The sequence below is a fragment of the Heptranchias perlo genome, chromosome 21 (genome assembly GCF_035084215.1).
Source record: "Heptranchias perlo isolate sHepPer1 chromosome 21, sHepPer1.hap1, whole genome shotgun sequence".
NCBI classification, from domain to species: domain Eukaryota; kingdom Metazoa; phylum Chordata; class Chondrichthyes; order Hexanchiformes; family Hexanchidae; genus Heptranchias; species Heptranchias perlo.
In genome coordinates, this window is record NC_090345.1 from 45,449,819 (window position 1) to 45,463,231 (window position 13,413).

The following is a 13,413-nucleotide window of genomic DNA, read 5'->3' on the forward strand; positions in this document are numbered from 1 at the left end:
TCTTCCATCCAAGGTATTCCTATCTGGGGGAAGAAGAATGATCTGTACTACAGCTCTGCTTGGTGAAGGCTTTTACACAACTCACTCGCCCTGTAAGTGGGGAAGTGCTCCTTACCAGGCATCATCAGATTTGTTGTATGAATATTTCTAAAATCATGCTTAAACCCAAATTAAAACCCACTCAGTGACTGTCCTTATCCTCAAATATCAGAGCAATCTTTGGCTTCAGAAATATCTTGGACATAAATCTCTATCAAGCTGAACCTGCTCCCAGTGCTTTTATTACACTGCGGTTGAGTACACCATTAAAACCGCTCCGATATCTGCTACACCCAGGGACTCCAGATCGAAGCTAGATTGGGGCATATAGGAAAACAACAGAAAGACCCAGTTTGGCCTCCCTCATTAAACCAAAGTGTACACCATGGGGGAAATGACAACTTGGGCAGCAAACATTTTCAGCAATATAGAAACATCAGGGAGGCAAGAGACCATGCCACTTCTCTTTCTAACCTTTAACATCTGGGATAAAATCTTCAGTTTAGAGTGAATGGTTTTGCCCCTTCCTGAAGGAGACAGAAAGTACCAATACATTGCATTAGTTTGTACCAAAAACATTTTTTAGATCTTTTGAAAAGTTTTTAATAAAACAAATGCAACGTAAATTCTTCACGAAAGCACTGGGGTCACGAAAACCTATCATAGCAGTTTTGAACAGTTTGAAAAACATAAGAGAATTTCTTACTCGACTGTTACAATTCAAGCCATCTCCCAACAATCTTTACTTGTACTCGTCACACAAGGCAGCTTCCATAAGCTGGCCTGCATCTCTTATAAACCCAAAACTTAATCTTAAACGTGTAGTGAATGGGACGTAGTGTGTCTTGGGGCGATTGATCCAGCCTTTTACTGCTGTTTATAGTGCAGAAACTATATGGGATGCACACATTATGCTCCGGATCTTTCCAATAACATCACACTGACAAATCACCTTTCAGGTTAAGCTACAAATTGGCTACTACAAAATTGAAAAATAATAGAAGCAACTGACATCAGCAGGTAAGATTGGCAATTAGAATACTTCTTTCATCAGTACATTATGCTGTTTTGAGTCCAAAACAACAAATCACTTGGAGATTCTTGCATCCTTTTTCAGAGTCCTTTAGGTACACACAAACCTTTATACTCATGGACTCCTGTCTTGCCACAGTGGCTTGGCAATATGCTTGGTCTGAGTGAGCTACAGAACTGACCAAAACTTTCACTAAAGACAGATCAAAGACACATAGCATTTCCAGCACAGAAACAGGCCATTCAGCCCATCAAGTTTGCACCAGTGTTTTTCTCCACATAAGACACCCAGTCTAATCCCACTCTCCTTACTCCTGTTTTCCTTTAATATCCCACCTAGTCCAAAGTTTGAAGGTCCAGTTTTTCAGGAACAGCAGATGGATTAAAGGTTCCAATTGGTTTGGCGAATGTGATTGTATTACAGCACTTCCTAAATCCCAAAATTCTGCAATGTTACAGCTGTGAATCCTGAGAATCCAGGGCCTTGCAGTCCAAGGATTGCAAACTCCACATACCAGAACAGGAGTAAGTCATGGGTTGACATGCACACAACTTTCCTCATTAATGGCGACAGTTCACACATACAGTTTTTACCGTGGTAAATATAATTCTCAGTATCCCAGTACCTGAAAAAATATCTGGTCCCCCACTCACGAAAATAAGGAAATGGTAATGATCTGTTAGAAGAGATAGTTGGCATTACTTGTAATTGTTAAAAGATGTAATTCGGTCAAGTACCATACTCTTAACATGTTAAATAAAATCGAAAAAAAAATAGCTATTTCTTTTTACAAATGTCTTTTGTTAGGGATCCACTTATCATGTGTGGAAAATACATAGAACCTGATGGTGGGGCACAGCTGGAGTGAATGAATCATAAAAAGTGAACTTAAGATATCAACATTTTGCTCTTTAGTAACCTTTGTATCAACTTGACCGTTTGAAAGCCAACACATCCTTGACTGAGACAAGAGCTTGATCCTTAATATTTACCATGAACTTTTCTTCAAGTAGTAAGTTAGGGCAGCTTCCCAACAGTCAGGTCAATAAGTGGGAAGTTGGCAGTAACATGCCCAGTTTAGCAGCAGAATAATATATTGTGTGTTACATGGTCTAACGCTCCCATTATAAAACAGCATAGAATCTAACTTGGTTAGGTGTCAACCTTGGCTCAGTGGTATCACTCTTGCCTGAGTCAAAAGGTTGTGGGTTCAAGTCCCACTCCAGCGAATTGAGCATGTAATCCAGCCCAAACTTCAATGCAGTACTGAGGGAGCACTGCACTGTCAGAGGTGCTGTCTTCTGGATGGGGTGTTAAACCAAAACCTAGTCTGTTGGACTTTAAAGTTCCCTTGGGTTTATTTGAAGTGGTGCAGGGAATTCTCCTGGTGTTCTGGTCAACATTCTTCCCTCAATGAGCATCAAGAAAAATAATTGATTATTCATCTCATCGATACTTGTGGACTTTGCTTTGCAGAAAATGGCATTTTCTACTCAGTAATTCAGTTTAGTGAGGCTCTTTGAGGTTGTAAAGCTGCAAGTGTTTTATTTCTAAAAATCACTTAACACCCGTATATGGAGCCCTGCAAAAATTTTGGGTGTTATCCCATGGACACTGGCCCCATGGCTCATGACATAATGGAGTTTGCAATCCTTGGACTGCAAGGCCCTGGATTCTCAGCTGTAACATTGCAGAATTTTGGGATTGAGGAAGTGCTGTGATACAATCACATTCACCAAACCAATTGGAACAGCGCATGACAGTGGAACTTCCTTTTCTCAAGAAAAGTGAAGGCCGAGGGGTGACCTAATAGGTGTCTTTAAAATTATGAAGGGGTTCGATAGGGTAGACATAGAGATGTTTCCACTTGTGGGGGAGTCCAAAACTAGTGGCCATAAATATAAGATAGTCACTAATAAATCCGGTAAGGAATTCAGGAGAAACTTCTTTAATCAGAGTGGTTAGATTATGAAACTTGCTACCACATGGAGTGGTTGAAACAATTAGCATAGATGAATTTAAGGGAAAGCTAGATAAGCACGAGGGAGAAAGGAATTTAAGGATATGCTGATAGGGTTAGACGAAGTAGGGCGAGAGGTGGCTCATGTGGAGCATAAACCGGTGTAGACCAGTTGGGCCGAATGGCCTGTTCCTGTGCTGTAAAATTCTATGTAATTCCTCTTGCGATGCACTGCACTGTGATTTTTTCCTCCTCAACTGCAGCTAGTGCAGATTACAGACTTCATGTGGAAAATTGGAGGGTGAAATGAAGGCAGAGGAAAAGTGCAAACATCTAACAGATCACGGATGGCTGCGACTGAAGAAATAGGAAATACACAGATATTTAAAAGATTGTTGATGGCTGCACCTGCATCATTTGAAGAATACAAATCAGAAATTGGCCGAAATCATTTTGAGAGGGAGAAGAACAGACAACGAGCTTTCTACAAGTTGTGCAGAAAGAGAATGCATATGTTTTAGAGATGACTGGTAGTCTACTATTTGGTTGAACTCACATTATAAGGCAAAACACAACACTGACCAAAAGGAAAAATGCAGCTCTACTGCTACGTGTTACACTAAGCCAAGTGAGGACTCCAATCTCTCTGCCTACTACTGTGACCCCAAAAGTGAAGCTGAAGTGTGTGACTGATTTCTTTAGCACTAATGGTGTTAAGTCTTCAAGCAATGATTGACGTATGACTGCAAGCAATGGTTTGTCATTTAGGGTGTTCTGTTTCTCATCATCTCATCTAGTCTTGCACAAGGTGATTCATTTTGTAAAAAAAAATCAGTAAACAGTACGAGAAAATAAAATTGAAGTCTAAGCTGACTGAAAACACTCAATACCATTCTTGGTTTAAAAAAACAAATATATTTGGATCCATATTAAAGTTTATTTGTCTTCTTTTCTTCCACGTTTTAGCGAGTCCCAAGCACAGTTCATTATCCTTCATATATGAAGGTAAATAGTGATTGCAATCCCTAACCTGGGATCCCATAAGTAAAATTGAATCCTGCAACAAGAATGTGGGGTTGCAGACCCTAATGTAATTGAAAATGCACTAAATAAAGCTGTACAACAATAAATACAAAAGAAAATTATAACAGTATGCAAGTATAAATATAAACATATTACATATAAAGGCATGCAATATTACTCAGTAATTGTATGACAATAAACAGATCCTTAAAGAAATGAATTGCATCTGAAGTATTTTCTTAAAATCCAGCATGATTGACAACAGAATCAAATATAAATTTACCGATAACAATCACAACACATGTAAATTCAGATATTTGATAAATCAATTTTATTGGAAAATGTAAAACCCCTTTCAATTTCAATGTACAAAGCATGTAACACTTGTACTTTAACAAACTGAAGCAAGCTATGTTTTAAAAAAATACATAATTGAATGTATATATTTATATGTATTTACATAGAATATTAACTTTCTTGGTAATAAGTCATTTTGCTTGCAAAAGTTCACCATAACAAATTTAACAAAACAAGACAACTTTTCTGAATAAATTACAGTTTTGTAAATGTTTAAATTTTACAATGAATACTTAATAAAAAGCTGTTGTGTATAGTATACCCATCCAGTCAATTTCTCTATTATAAGGAACTTCAGAATGTGTCATTATTTGGCAGTACTTTAAGATATGACATGGATAGCTGTGCGATTCAGCAATAAAAAAAAATAGGCATAGCTGGTAGTTGCGTCTGCCTTCTCACAGTAACTGTCTCAATGTAGTGAAAAATATCCATTTTAGCAAACTAAACTGTACAAATCACGTTTACATTAGATCTATAATATGGCATAAAATTCTGTAACATTTTGTCCAAAAATAAATACATTTGTCATTTTCAAAATGTACAATATAATACATGGAACAGCACAGTGCTATATTCCTGCAGATTATTACAGGCTAAATTGTGTTTTATAATTACACTAATTTTGATGCATTGGCCAATTATTACAGTCTTCACAATGCCCAATACCACAGTTACAAATTTCCTTGGCACTGCTGATGTGCGTTTTTAAACAAGTGATCATGTAAAGTCACAAAACTATGAAAGCATTAAGCGTTCTGTTGTGTATTTGATACCTTTTCTTCATGCATCCTCAGAGTTCCCACAGCATCTTTAATCGAATGGTAAATTATATTTTTTACCTGCAAAGTTGAGACATTAGAGAACTGATTATAGCGTACAAATTAAATACATTTGACAAGCAGTAAATAAAGGTCACCATTTTTAAAAAAGGGGTAGAAAATATGGCTGTTAATGTAAATTTGTATCTTTACAAAATTTGGAGGCTTGTATTAGGGGAACTGATTAATGATGTATATTAATTAGGCCCAATTTAAATATATAGAGTATTACAATCTAGAGTTTCTCCGATAACTATTAGTGTGTATAGTTTTGGTATCCATATTACAAAAAGGGTATAGAGGCACTGGAGAAGGTGCAAAAAGAATGAACATGGTTGATACCAGAACTGAGAGGTTATAACAATCAGGAAAGACAGAACAGGCTGGGGCTCTTTTCTCTAGAAAGGAGAAGGTTGAGGGGTGACCTAACAGAAGTCTTTAAAATTATCAAGTGTAGACGTAGAGAAGATGTTTCCATTTGTGGGGGAGACTAGAACTAGGGGTCATAAATATAAAGACAGTCACTAAAAAAAATCCAATGAGAAATTCAGGAGAAACTGCTTTACTCAGAGAGTGGTTAGAATGTGGAACTCGCTACCACATGGAGTAGTTGAGGCGAATAACATAGATGCATTTAAAGGGGAAGCTAGATAAACACATGAGGGAGAAAAGAATAGAAGGTTCTGTTGATGGGGTTAAATGAAGTAGGGTGGGAGGAGGCTTGTGTGGAGCATAAACGCCAAAATAGACCAGTTAGGCCAAATGGCCTGTTTCTGCACAGTAAGTTCCAAGTAATTCTATGTATAACAAAATCTGCACGTTTTATTTTTACGAAGAGAAAGCCAATACATCAGTTGAACGGTACAGTCTGAACCAGGAAGTATAAGTTAGAATAATTAATTCAATATCAAATCAGGTACAGAAAAAGAAATAAAGAGAAGATTGAGAGAGAGAAAAAAAGAGACAAAGAAAAAGTGAATAAATTTTTTTTTTAAAATCTCCAACAATCAAAAGCTGAAGGAATGAGACTCCAGTAATAACTGTTTTTCAGTCTGTCATGTCATAATTTAAGTCCATCTTCCATGTATCATTCAGTGAGTCAGCAAGGATCCTGTTTGACCTTATAATACCACAACCGAAAAAGTGTAGGAGGGGGAAAAAAGATGACAGGGCAAGTTAATTTTCTTTTTTAAAGTGATTATTTTGTAGTTTAAGGTTAAGGTTTAAGGTTAGTACTACAACAATAAAGCTACATCTGATATTGGAGTGGCATCATATACATTAGTGTGCATTTTAGCAAAACAAAAAACCATATGGCTCATAGTGGTAGTTATTTCTCTGGACCTATCAGTCTAAGGGTTAAATGCATGGAACATATGGGCCCAGAATTTGCTGTAGCAGGGCAACAAAATGGTGCCCGCCGTTAGTTAGACTTGCCCATTTAATTTCCGGGAGATCTCGCACTGGAAGTGAGAGATGGAAGCAGTGCAGCACCCTCTACAGGGCATCTGGGACCTCAGTGAACAGGGCCAGCAACGGTGTATCTCCTTAACCAATCAGATTGAAGGATTGTGAAATTAACAGCACAGTCTTAACCAGGAAGTGAAAGATAAAATGGTGAAATCAATGTCATATCAGGTACAGAAAGAGAAAGAGAGAGGATGGAGAGAGAGAAGAGAGACAGAAAGAAAAAGTAAATAAAAAAATCTCCAACAATTAAAAGCTGATAAAAAGGAATTAGACTCCACACTTGTAATAGTTAATTTTCAGTGCCAGAGAGGCTGTTTGGCAGCAATTAACACTTATCACGCCATTAAAATGGGTACTTAGACGGAAATGGACAAGCCCTAACTTTCTGTGGTGAGTTTAATTTGTATCTACCACACAAGTACAGTAACTTCACGCCGTTCGATGCATTTGAATGACGAGATGCCGTTTTCGCAAAACTAATGCGGAGCGGCACATTTCGGACAGCAACGTCTGGATTCTCATGTTTAATCACGCGCATCTGCCCTTGCCTGAAGTTGTTGTGCGATTTGCACATAAATAACGTTGAGCGCCGTTAGCCTCACCATTATTTCGACAGCAAGTTCTGGGCCAAGGTAACACATTGCTTTATACTTTATTGTCCTGATGAAACCAGCTACAAGCATGTACATTGCAGTTTGCAGGGTGAATGGTCTGGGCTGTGTACTTCACCCAAAGTTAATGCCATTCCACAACTGACAATATTATTCCAGACTCTCCGCCAATAGAATCCCTACACACAGCTCCTTTAAGTAGCCTGAACAAGAGCCAATGAAAGCTGTCCAGCAGAAGAAAACATACTTGAGTGGTGGGAAACAAGAATCAATCTTTGTTTACCTGAAAACTGGAACTGTGTTGACATAACGTTTACTACCAACAGATGGGGATGTTGCATTGTGAACCAGTGGTACAACACCTTGTGTGGTTCTATTTCCGTCCCACTAAAAGGGAGTTAAAAACTTGTCCATTTGTTTGTTGTTAGCATTTAGCCCTGGTACTTAACTTCCAACAAGAATATATTAGTTAAGAGCTGGACAATATTTTCAACCGGACAGACTTATGGTAGGTAAAATTCAATACAGGTAAATGCAAGGTCTTAACACACAGGAAGACATAATGGGGGATATAAAAAGAAAGACTTGCATTTATATGGCATCTTTTATGATTTCAGGACGTCCCAATGTGCTTTATAGCCAATTAAGTGCTTTTAAAATGTAGTCACTGTTCTAATGTCGGAAATACGGCAGCCAATTTGCGCATAGCACGGTGCCACAAACAACAACGGTAATAATCTTTTTTTAAAAAAAGAGATGTTGGGTTGAGGGATTAATAATGGCCAGAACACTGACATATTAATGAATGGTGTTGAGCTAGCTAGGGGAGAGGCTGAAAGAGATCTGGAAGTGATGTGCAGAACAACAATGAAAAACAGTGCTGAGTTTTGCCAAATCAGCAGAGTACAAGTCTGAGGTCATCGTGCTGAAAGTGTGTAATGCTCTGGTCAGAATGCACATTAAACTCCGTGTTCAGTTCTGGTTAATGAAGCACAAGGGAAAGATCCAAGCCCTGGGAGCTGTGCAAAGAAGGACAAAAAGGCTAATCACAAGCGTCGGAGGAAGGAAAGGTTAGAAAAACCTGGACGCTTCAGCTCTGAAATGAGGCACATGAGAGGGAACCTTATAGAGAGAGGACTAAGTGGAATTTGAAAAATAGGTAATCCTGGACACAATGTTAGGTTAAATGTTAACTGCAGCACAAGGGGACACAGATACATCTAATAATGAGAACATCAAGCACCATGGAGCCCTGTAGTGGCTCAGTGCACAGCACTGAATGTTCCACTCGTGCTTTCTTCTGAAGGGGGGAGGGTAGGGGAGATCCTCTGCAAAAAATTCTAAGCAGCAACAATTGTTTAAACATAGGTTTGGTTTTTTTAAAATGAGGGATGAACATTTTTAAGGTACTTTACGTTCCTGCATTTCTCCTTGTATGATCAGTGTTGGAATGACATTGTCCAAATGGACTCATTTGGTCTGCATTTTTACGATGAATGGGGTGGGGGGGGGAAAAGAGAAGAGAAAAACAAACAAATAGTCTGTGGGGCAAATCGGTCTGCAAGGAGGTGGGGGAGAGAGGGAGGCGCGCGCGAAGTGGGGGGGGGGGGGGGGGGGGGGAGAGGGAGGCAGCGCAAAGTGGGGGAGGGGGGGGGGAAGAGGGAGGCGGCGCGAGGGGGGGGGCGGGAGAGGGAGGCAGCGCGAGGGGGGGGGGGGGGGGGGGAGAGGGAGGCGCGCATGAGCCGGGGGGGGGGGGGGGGGAACAGAGAGGAGAGGTGCGCGCGAGGGGGAAAAGAGAGGGAGGCGTGCGCAGTGGGGGGAGGGGGGGGGGGGGAGAGGGAGATACGTGAGGAGAGAGAGAGAGAGAGAGAGAGAGGCCAAAGAGGACAGAAGTGTAATTGTAAACATAAAAAAATGAAAATCATGTGCCAGGGTAAGTTCAGCAAACCACCAGTTTAAGAGAACAAAGAGGAGGGATCAGAACAGTGAGAATACAGCAAGAAGTCCTGAAGCATCTAATTTTTTATCTTCATATCTTAGGAATGAAACGGTGTCTAAGTAAGTCATGTGTAAAATATTAACATATTAACAGAAATAATTAAGAATAATTCTGTAAACCAGTGTTGGCTAAGTGGAAATCAGGATATGACTAATTGCATTTCCGATTAGTGAATAAAAAATATGTAATAGACACTGACGTTGGACATGTGGTGTCAACACTCATTCACAGACATTTGCATATGAACATTAACCTTTTTGTTTGTTGGTAAAATGGTTAGAGAAAAAGCCGAATGTGAGTGTTTTACTTCCTTGGTTATTGCATGGGGTAGATGTTTGGTTAAGTAAATATACACGTGAAGTATATTTGCCTGTATTGTGTGAAAGGGATTTTCTACTAAAATTAGTGCATGGGCTGAAACCGTGCCTGTGGGTAGTCAGCGAATTCTATTGCCCAAAACTGTTGCAAACCAAATCCCTGCAAATTAAGTATTGTATCTGAAAGTATATTCAAAAAAACTGTAATGTACAATTCCAGTGATGAGAATGACCATATATGTTTTTTTTTGAGGGAAAAGATGGTGGTGGTGGTGTGGGGGGGGGGGGGAAATGCACTTTCCCACTCTGTGTCCCAGATGCCAAAATCCAGCTTGGTGCAGCCATTAAGCCACTGCTCACACATCCTTGTAATGTAGCTGAAGTAATGATAAATGTTTTATTAAACATATGAAGGTGCAAACTAAGAATCCAATAAGCAATGGAACGACAATTTATTATATCAGAGATCTCATGTCCGACTAGCTCCTCTTAAAAAAAAAAAATCAGGATATTTCTATTAACCCTCAATTGGAAGTGAGCGGCTAACTGGTTTGAGTCAGGAAAATCCATACCTGCAGTTTATCCTCATAGTTTATCTCGTGTTTTGACTGGTGTCTCAGCTCCTGTGTTAGATGGAAAGACTGCACTGCGTGCTCTGGTGACACAAAGTCTTCGGAGACCTGAATGCAACTGTAAATACTCTGCATCTGCAAAGCATAAACAAAAACTGTTGAATGAACCCACCCTACACAATAAATAAATTATGTACAACCATGGCTTGGCAACTCAAACTGTGCTTTATTAAAAACACGATTAATACAATGGTATTGCTTTTTAAGAGTCTCGATTGAATCTGCTTCCACCACCCTTTTCAGGCAGTGTATTCCAGATCATAACTACTCGCTGGGTAAAAAAGGTTTTCCTCACATCACCTTTGGTTATTTTGTCAATCACCTTAAATCAGTGTCCTCTGGTTCTCGACCCTACCACCAATGGGAACAGTTTCTCTTTATCTACTCTATCTAAACCAGTCATGATTTTGAACACTTGCATCAAATCTCCTCTTAACCTTCTTTGCTCTAAGGAGAACAACCCCAGCTTCTCCAGTCTATCCATGTAACTGAAGTCTCTCATCCCTGGAACCATTCTAGTAAATCTCTTCTGCACCCTCTCCAAGGTCTCCTAAAGTGCGGTACCAATACACCAGTTGTGGCCAAACCAGTGTTTTATAAAGGTCCAATATAACTTCCTTGCTTTTGTACTCTATGCCTCTATTAATAAAGCCCAGGATCATGGATGCTTTTTTAACCGCTTTCTCAACCTGTCTTGCCACCTTCAAAGATTTGTGCACATATACCTCCAAGTGTCTCTGTTCCTGCACACCCTTTAGAATTGTACCATTTGGTTTATACTGCCTCTCCTCGCTCTTCCTGCCAAAATAAAGATGTATATTTGTCACACAGTCTGTGTGAAAAGCTTGCCTGAGGTTTGCTAATGGACTTGCTGTGTTTGAGTTCTATCCTCAAATCTATCAGGATGTATTGGCAGAGACTATCCTGAATTACCTGACGCAGTGCACCTGCTGGGATTAAGAATGCATCACCCAAGAATTGGAAGATGGACCAGCTATGTATTCCACATTCTTCATAGAGCCTCCGGCGCAGTTTCTTGTTCAGGTAACAAATCTGATCACGGATTGGATCATGTTCAAATGATTCCTGACCCAGTTCCTCATTAACCTTTTTGATGGGGGCACAACAGAGAAATAAATGTTCTATTAGCGATGTCTTATACTCAGGCTGTCAAATATATCTCTAATGAGTAATAAAAAAGATTCTTGTCCTAGGCAAGCCCTAATTTCATAAGAAATTCTTACTTTGTCACTGTTTAGGAAACAGAGAAGTGAAATGAATACAACATCTCCCAGGGAACATAAACATTAAGTTGCGAGTGAAATGTGGCACTCACAGGATCATTATAGCAAGGCATCCTGTTTTAATAAAACTCCTTTTAGAATAAAAGGCGTGAAATGTCTGTAACAATGCAATTACAGTTCAATTCTTCAGTGTCTCATGATAAGGAGATTCTACTTTGTTTCTGGTCCATTATTTCAATAGAAACTGAAAGAAACCAATGCAAATGGTCTTCTGCCTACAGAACCATAAAACAAAACCCATTTCAAAAACCATCCAACATTACTGATATTTTGGTTTCATACAACAGTAGTTTAATGGTTGCATTTAAATTAAATTCTTCCAGTACAGATGATTGCACCTTCCCCTGAAGTCTTGTGTGCCATAAATTTATAAACTGCTCACCTTTCGTAGAAACCCCCTTATTTTGTTTGTATCTTTGGCTGAAAAAATGTGCCACAAAGCACCTGGAGTCTCATCACCATCCTTTAATCTCTTCTTTGTGTTTTCATCGATTTCATCTTCCTCAATTTTCTTCATGAAAGCTAGAAAACATGATATGGATGTTTTTGCTGAAGTACCATTGCACAAGTGTGACGATATTAAGTTGAGCATGTGGTACTGAAAATAAATTTTCCAAACTTGCAATAACATGCCCATCGAATCCGCCACGGCTCTAAGAGCAATCCAGCTAGTCCCACTCCCCCGTCCTATCCCCATAGCCCTGCAAATTTTTTCCTTTCAAGTACTTATCCAGTTCCCTTTTGAAGGCCATGATTGAATCTGCCTCTATCACTCCCTCGGACAGTGCATTCCAGATTCTAACCACTCGCTGTGTAAAAAAGTTTTTCCTCATGTCACCTTTGGTTCTTTTGCAAACCATTTAAATCTATGTCCTCTGGTTCTTGACCCTTCCGCCAATGGGAACAGTTTCTCTCTATCTACTCTGTCTAAACCCTTCATGATTTTGAATACCTCTATCAAATCTCCTTGCAACCGTCTCTGTTCCAAGGAGAATAACCCCAGCTTCTCCAGTCTAACCACGTAACTAAAATCCTTCAACCCTGGAATCATTCTAGTAAATCTCTTCTGCACCCTCTCTAAGGCCTTCATGTCTTTCCTAAAATGCGGTGCCCAGAACTTGACACAATACTCCAGTTGTGGCCGAACCAGTGTTTTATAAAGGTACACCGTGACTTCCCTACTTTTGTACACTATGCCTCTATTTATAAAGCCCAGGATCCCGTATACTTTTTTAACCGCTTTCTCAACTTGCCCTGCCACCTTCAACGATTTGTGCACAAATACCCCCAGATCTCTCTGTTCCTGTACCCCTTTTGGAGTTGTGCCACTCCTCATTCTTCCTACTGAAATGTATCATGTCGCATTTTTCTGCGTTAAATTTCATCTGCCACATGTCCGCCCATGCCAGCCTGTCTCTATCCTCTTGAAGGACTATCTTCCTCACTGTTCACTACCCTTCCAAGTTTTGTGTCATCTGCAAATTTTGAAATTATACCCTTTACACCCAAGTCCAAGTCATTAATATATATCAAGAAAAGCAGTGATCCCAGCACTGACCCCTGGTGAACCACTACTGTACACCACTCTCCAGTCCGAAAAACAACCGTTCGCCACTACTGTTTCCTGTTCCTTAGCCAATTCTGCATCCATGTTGCTACTGCCCCCTTTATTCCATGGGCCGCAATCTTGATGATAAGCCTACAGTGCGGCACTTTATCAAATGCCTTTTTAAGTCCATATACTCCACACCAACTGCACTGCCTTCATCTACCCTCTCTGTTATCTCCTCAAAAAACTCTATCAAGTTAGTTAAACACGATTTGCCTTTAACAAATCTGTGCTGGCT

General features: G+C 39.7%; 1 protein-coding gene and 1 long non-coding RNA gene across 3 annotated transcripts in view; both read right to left on the reverse strand.

The window, feature by feature from the left end:
* Window positions 1–2,103, reverse strand: LOC137340349 (uncharacterized). The gene is made up of 3 exons (XR_010966786.1): window positions 2,065–2,103; window positions 1,698–1,748; window positions 1–23 (listed from the first exon to the last, which is right to left on the reverse strand). It is a non-coding gene; the product is annotated as an uncharacterized lncRNA (long non-coding RNA).
* A 2,268-nt stretch (window positions 2,104–4,371) lies between these two features.
* jmjd1cb (jumonji domain containing 1Cb) overlaps window positions 4,372–13,413 on the reverse strand; it is a 262,438-nt gene continuing 253,396 nt past the window's right edge. For both annotated transcript variants that reach the window (XM_068002613.1, XM_068002614.1), the window contains 4 exons: window positions 11,949–12,088; window positions 11,196–11,369; window positions 10,203–10,337; window positions 4,372–5,254 (listed from right to left, as the gene is read on the reverse strand). In XM_068002613.1, the coding sequence (XP_067858714.1) occupies window positions 5,162–5,254; window positions 10,203–10,337; window positions 11,196–11,369; window positions 11,949–12,088 (542 nt within the window). In that variant the 3' untranslated portion in view covers window positions 4,372–5,161. The remainder of the gene's footprint in view (window positions 5,255–10,202; window positions 10,338–11,195; window positions 11,370–11,948; window positions 12,089–13,413) is intronic.